Here is a 7,037-nt window from a genome sequence, read left to right on the forward strand (position 1 = left end):
AAGTGGACAACTGATGCGTTTCGTATTGTCATTTCCAATTAATACAACATCACCCACTGCTACGGCAGAAGTTATTTTCAGTAGTTGCTTCAAAGACCAGAAACGTTCTGGTCTTTGAAGCAGAGCTCCCAAATATTCCGACCGAAATCTGTTTCTTAAGGCTTTCTGTAAATTTTGCCGATACTTGACACGTTGATTAAGACTCTGGTGATCAGCTTTATCACAATCAGGAACACCACTCACTTTGATATCCTGCAGGAACATTGACGGAGTCAATGGAACCAACTCTGCATCATTATCCGTGACATATGTCATCGGTCGTGAATTGATTATGGCTTCTCTATCACATAACACCGTCGTCATCTGTTCATATGTTAAAGAAGATCGACCTAAGACTCTTAATAATCTTTTAAGAATACCGATCAGTCGCTCCGAATACCGATCAGTCGATCTCCACTCCACCAAGAGGCAGTCGGTGGGTTAAACTTCCACTTAATAGGATGAAGAGCAGTGTCAATTACAATAAGGCTCCAATCCAGCTTACTCAGCAGATTAGAAGCACCCACAAAATTAGAGTCATTGTCACAATAGATAATGCTGCATCGTCCCCTACGGGCTATGAATCTGCGCAAAGCCAGTAAAAATGATTGCGTAGATAAAGAAGTCACTAATTCGATGTGTATAGCCCTATAGATAGCGCAGGTGAAGAGACATGCCCAAGACTTCTTATTATCTCTGAGAAATAGTGGCCCAGCCAGGTCAATGCCACAGATTTCAAACACAGCAGCTTCTCGGATTCGGTCCTCCGGAAGATATGCAGTAAGAATATCAAGCTTCTTTGCAGAATGTCTCTTACAGACAACACATTTTGATAAGATGGATCTCACTGTCTTTCTACCATGTAGAATCCAAAATCGCTCTCTCAAAATGTTAAGCAACATTTGAGTTCCGGCATGAACGTTGTTTACGTGATAGTATATCACTATACGCTTTACAAGCTCATTTTTTGATGGTAAAATTGCAGGCGTCTTAAAGTCCTCGCTATCTGGTCGATATAAAATCTTTGTTTTCAACCGGATGATGTCGTTTCCATCTTTGAAAGCTCTCAGAGTTTTCAACTTTTCATCCTCTTCATTAACGAAGCTTTCCTTCTGTATTATTCTGATAACTGCATGTTCAGCTACAGAAATTTCCTCGGAATCAAAGATTCCATATTTTCGATCATCCCTAGAAATACGACTGTTATTAATAAATCGAAGTATCCAGGCAACGATTTTTACAGTCTTGTGATAGTTCGAAAACTTGTAAATAAAGGAATTGTCAGTTTTTTGAAGGCTCACCATAGATGATACTATTTCCTTTCTCTTTTCCTTCAACATTCCTTCTTCATTTACGGAGAATTCAGATCTAGGCCATTTATCGGATGGTTAATAGAGCCAAGGAGGACCATGCCAGCACTCTGTCTCCGACAGCTGTCGAACGGAACAACCTCTGGATGGTAGATCCGCCGGATTGATGGATCCAGGTACATAATGCCAATTTTCGGGTTTACTCGCCAATCTAATTTCTCGTATCCTGTTATATACAAATGGTGTCCAGTTTTCGCTACCTTTTATCCAACACAAGGCGGTACTGGAGTCAGTCCAAAAGAAAATTGGAATATTTCCTAATTTTAAATCTTTAATAACTCTTTGCACCAGTCCGGTACCAATAGAGCAAGCGAACAGCTCTAGCCTAGGAATTGTAATAGCCTTCAGCGGAGCTACATTACTCCACTGAACCAACTGACATGAAGTCAAGTTCTTACTTTCACTCCTTAAATATATGCAGGTAGCATAAGCTGTTTTGCTTGCGTCACAAAACACGTGTATACTTAAACTGCCAGCATTATCAGGATCTTTTATTAAACGTCTAGGGATAGCAATTTTCCTAAGTAAACTCAACTGATTTCTCCACCTTTTGAATTTCTTAAAGATTTCTGTTGGCAATTCGGAATCCCAATTTGTTTTCATTTGCCACAGTTTTTGTAACAACAATTTCGGGTATAAGGTAACAGGACAAGTATACCCAATAGGGTCGAAAATTTTATGAACTTCTGATAGTATTTTCCTTTTAGCAACAGGTCCATTATCTTCACAATTTTCTTTTAAATTTACAGAAAGTTTATCCGAGTTTAAAGACCATTGCAGGCCTAATACTGGGACAATTTTATTTGTCACACAGGAAACCTCTTCTGTTGAGGAGTGGGAATAATTATGCTCCCACCCTCTTAGGTCGAACTTCCTTTCTAGCATAACATCTTTAGCCACTTGAATGAACTCATGTAACTCAGTCTCAGTTTGTAAACTAGTTAGACAATTGTCCACATAGAAACTATTTTTCAGCTTCTCTACAACACCAGCAGGATATTTTGAGTTACCCATTTGTGCTTCCTCCAAAATCATTTCTAGATAGTACTGGATTACGGAATTAAGCAAGAACGGACTACTACAAATTCCGAAGACGACACGGCAGTGTCTAAAATATTTCAGCTCATTTTTTTGTTATACCAAAGAAATCTTAAAAAAATCTTTATCATTTTCTTTAAGGCGAATTTGTAAAAAAGCTTTACGGATGTCTGCTGTGACTCCAAACTTGTTCATCCGAAACTGCGTTAATAGAGTATGAATCAATTCTACGAGATTTATTCCTTTCTCCGGGCAATCACTTAAGCTAAGGGAGGCTTTCACTTTCGCCGAAGCATCGAACGCAGGTCTGATTCTCGTCGTGCTATTTTCTTTCACGACATGTCTATGGGGTAAATAATGAGCCAGCAAATGAATCTCGTGTTTAGGAACTTCCTCAATTATGCCCTCTCTTGCCCATTCTTCAAATATTTGATTATAATCGTCATACAGATTCTCTTTTAAATTTCGTACAGTATTGATCAATCTCTTTAAAGCCAAATTAAAATTGTCAGGCAATGGAGGATGATCTTCCACTCATGGTAAATGTACCACAAAACGATTGTCTTTGTCAACCTGAACTGTTTTAAGAAAATGCTCTCTGGCGGATTCATGCCAGACTTCTTTAGTTTTCCTATCCGATGGGTCAGTAATTCCAAGGGAGTCAAGAGTCCACAATTCTGTTATTGTTCTAGTAGTAGAAAGCATAGTGTTACGAATCTGTAATGCTGCTTCCCAGCATAGTTGGTTCCACCATCGGAAAGAATGTTTTACAGTCAACTGTACTGGACGGAGTCCGGTGTCGCATCGGAGGTTCCAGAGCTTGGCGACAAATTTGGTGACTTTGGCGCCAAAATAGATTATACCCGAAACATCGAGAAGCCTCGAACGTTCCTGATTGGTTGAGAGGCTTCTAGCCCCGCCTCCTGAGACCTATAAAAGGAGGCGGCCGCAGCTTCTAGGGCAGAGTAGTCGGAATCGACGGTAAAGAACTGGCCTTCCAGAGATAAGCGGAGCAGCGACGAAGTGAAGCTAGTGCTGAACTAAGCTGTGCGCCACTGTCTGCAGTAGAGTTTGGTTGTATGCTGCACGTCTCGGCTGAAGATAATCGTCTTTTGCGCTGTATATAGTTGTCGTCTTTGTGCTGTCCTGTGTGTCTTCGTGTAAATAAACGTCGTTGTTTTATTTTCTACTGCTGATTGAGCGTTCTCCACACCATATAACTGCCACTATCCAAATGAACCCGGAAATTTCGTAACAATAGAATTAGCAACTGAGATTCCATTTTCTTTTGAAGAAATTTGGGGTATTCGTCTCATAATGGTCCATCCTAAACGTGTTTCCATTGCTGTTAAGCCACAAGATAAAGATTTGCAACCACCAGTAATGTGTTTTCCAGCTTCATCAGCTCCTATTAATATTTCGATAGGACCGTCATAATCATCGTTCACATGAATACCATAGCCATTAAGTTCCTTTAAATGATTTGCAGGAATTGTCGGTGGGACACTTTCACAGATAACAGGTTGACTCAGTACTTTGAAATGACAGTTATAAGATTCATCACAGCTTGTCAAATACAATGTAAACACATCGTGCTTGCACACTCCTGTATTTTCTCCACCAAACAGAGAATGTTGAAGATATTCCCAGCTTTCCCTTTTATATTTAATCTCTCTAGCAGTATTTTTTAAAACGTAAGAGCGCTGCGAAGCAGTGTTTATGATGGCTCTTGCCTTCCGTTTTCTCCCATCACCTCTGATGAAAACAGTTAAGGTTAGTAGCATAACACTAGGACTTTTGGATACATTTGCAAGCGCTTGATCACCATTCGGAAGACTATCTACTTCTGCAGTTTCTTTTCCAGTAGAGAAAGATGTTCGTTGGTTTATGTCGTGACAGAGTATAATGTGATATCTTTTTCCACAGCCTAAACAAGTTACTTTTGAATAACATTTACGAACTTGGTGACCCGGTTTTAAGCACAGGAAACAACAACCTGATTTCTCAACAAGATTCTCTTTGCCCTTCATCGGCATTTTCCGTACCTTCAAACAGTCAGTGGAATTATGTAAATTGTGGCAAAATATACACTGTCTTTGTTCTTTCGACGAAGTTAAAAGATCAGCTCCACTAGCTATTTGACGAGTGTCCCCATATTTGTGTTTATTATTTGCAACCTTTTTTTCCTTGAATGATTTAAAATTAGGCTTGGTATCAAATCCAAAATTTTGTGAGGCTAAAATTATATGTTCCTCTGCTTGTACTTCATCTTGAAGAAACTCAAGAATTGAATCTAGATCAGTTTTTGTAGTAGTTTTACTATTTTGATTTTCTTCATCATGTGATCTACGATTTGTAGATCTATACCATTCCCAGCCTAGAAGTGTTTCCTGAGGTAAAGCAGACTCAACAAGTGGGAAAAGCATCGCCGTATATTTATCCCTTGTTACTCCTAATATCTCAAGCGCATGGAGCTTTGTTTCCAATAAATCATAAAGATTTCTCAGAGATTTTTTCAACATATTCTGCTTTTGAAGAACCAATGATAAAAGATCTCTAACGTACACTTGTATAAGTAATTCTTCTCGGCCATAACGTAATTTCAATTGTTCTATAGCTTTCTCATAACTGTTTCTTCCTGGTGGAAAACTTTTAATTAATTCTTCAGCGACACTTCCTTTTTCCATACATTGGGATAGATATGCAAATTTATCATGTAAATCTAAATTTTGGTCATTATCGACTTTCTCAAATTGACCCCAAAAACTTACCCAGCTTCTTATATCTCCATTAAACGTAGGTAACTGAATTTTAGGGTAACGTAATAATGTATTCTGCTGAGAAACACCACAATTCGACGAAACTTCTTCCATCCCTGCAATTGAAAGTTGTTGCAGTTTCAACTGTAACAACCGCCAACAGTCTATATAGCTTTCAGATTCATCTATCTCTTTATTTATAACATCATCTTCAACGTTTTCAGAAAAAAGAAACTCTTTAACATTGTCTTCAGAATTTATCATTAACATAGCTTTCTCCTCGATAATTTTTAATTTGATTATTTTATCAGAAGTTTCTAAATTTGTTTCTTCAGCATCGAACTCATTACATGCTTTAATAAACAATCTCCTCTGCTGAGTTCTATTTTTCTTTGCGGTTTCCATTTCAGCTCATAAATGCTCAAATACAAAAACCATAAATGCTCAGCTCAAAATAAGATAAACAAATAAACGAAATAAAACTCACTCAGTAATGAGCAGACGAGTCCTGTCGCGGACGCCAGATGTTCCGTTTCGCACTTTACGAACCAGAAGCATATTAAAACTCGATGTTTTGTGTAGTCATAAAATGGATGAAACTTCTCTTCTTTCACATTAACACAAAAGTGTTTTATAGTTCAAATATATACTCTCTTTGTTTAACTTCCCAACTTTTCACTCAGAAATATATATTTATGGCGTAAATCATGCCTATTAATATCATCAAAGTAAGAAACTACTGAAAAGCCATTCTCAAAATACCATAACATAATTCCATTTTTATTACAGTTGCCATTCAGAACTTACAAAATATTAAAAAACAAAGATAATAATCAAGTAGAGTATCAACGTGACAATCTGTTTCTGACTTCAGTAAAATGACAATAAAGAACCAATCAATTTATTAAAGAATAGCTAATTGTCGATTAATAATGATCAACATTTTTTTTAAACGGCACTTTTGCAGATTTTCCTCTCTTGCTATGTAAGTTCTTGTTTTCCCATATGACTAGCTTAAAATGCAATACTCAGAAAATGGATTTTGAACAGCTCATTGTTTTCAAATTTTCTTATCTACTTTGAATAAGCTCCCAATTTCCCAAATCTATACTTATATAAAGCTCAATGTGTGTGTGTTGGCGCTTTACAGGCCAGGTCATTTGACCTATAGCTATCAAATTTAGTACATGTATACCTTAGAGATCGGAAATGTGCACCTGGGGTCCCTTTTTTTGAATTTTTAATTAGAATTTTAATTATTCATTAAAAACTAACTTTCCCGCCAAAAAAATCTTCCATTTTCCCCACCGCCAAATGAGTAAGACTTCAGCTTCCCCCCCCCCAAAAAAAAGTAATGAAGCTAGGGTTAACATTTTTCTGCCGATTATTTCAAACGATTCTGTTTATTTTCTTAATGTTTTATGCATTTAAAATGAAACATTGTTAATTAATCAATCTTTCAGATTCATTCTGAAGTGCTTTTGAATTAAAATAACACAGAATAAAGGAAATTAAAAATGTCTAATCGGCAAAGCGTTACCCCAACTGGCGTAGAAAAATTCACGCATGCGCATTGTGTTCTGACTTTTGACAATATTTCAATGGATGATTCTTGATTTAAATTATCTTTAGGTTAGTTGCATGCTTTTGTAATTAAATTGGATTTATGTTAGTTATATATATTTTTTGTATATGCTTATAGTTTTAAGTACATCGTTTTTTAAGTAGTTTTTTTAAACCTGTTTTCGACCGATTATTTTAAACGATTCATTTTATTTTCTTAGTGTTTGATGCATTTAATATTAAACATTGTTAATTAATCGATCTGTTC

At 36.8% G+C, this 7,037-nt stretch overlaps 3 protein-coding genes across 3 annotated transcripts; all 3 read right to left on the reverse strand.

Moving 5' to 3' along the window:
• Nucleotides 1-422: 422 nt before the first annotated feature.
• LOC129971244 (uncharacterized) lies at nt 423-1,379 on the reverse strand. Its single transcript, XM_056084837.1, has one exon. It carries the CDS (start codon nt 1,377-1,379, stop codon nt 423-425), a length of 957 nt encoding a protein of 318 aa, XP_055940812.1.
• A 48-nt stretch (nt 1,380-1,427) lies between these two features.
• On the reverse strand, nt 1,428-2,444 carry LOC129971245 (uncharacterized). The gene has a single exon (XM_056084838.1). It carries the CDS (start codon nt 2,442-2,444, stop codon nt 1,428-1,430), a length of 1,017 nt encoding a protein of 338 aa, XP_055940813.1.
• Nucleotides 2,445-2,607: 163 nt separating this feature from the next.
• Nucleotides 2,608-5,611, reverse strand: LOC129971246 (uncharacterized). Its single transcript, XM_056084839.1, has 3 exons — nt 4,712-5,611; nt 3,688-4,492; nt 2,608-2,648 (listed from the first exon to the last, which is right to left on the reverse strand). The coding sequence occupies exons 1-3, from the start codon at nt 5,609-5,611 to the stop codon at nt 2,608-2,610; spliced, it is 1,746 nt and encodes a 581-aa protein (XP_055940814.1).
• Nucleotides 5,612-7,037: the final 1,426 nt, after the last annotated feature.

Source organism: Argiope bruennichi, chromosome 6, assembly GCF_947563725.1.
Source record: "Argiope bruennichi chromosome 6, qqArgBrue1.1, whole genome shotgun sequence".
NCBI classification, from domain to species: Eukaryota; Metazoa; Arthropoda; class Arachnida; order Araneae; family Araneidae; genus Argiope; species Argiope bruennichi.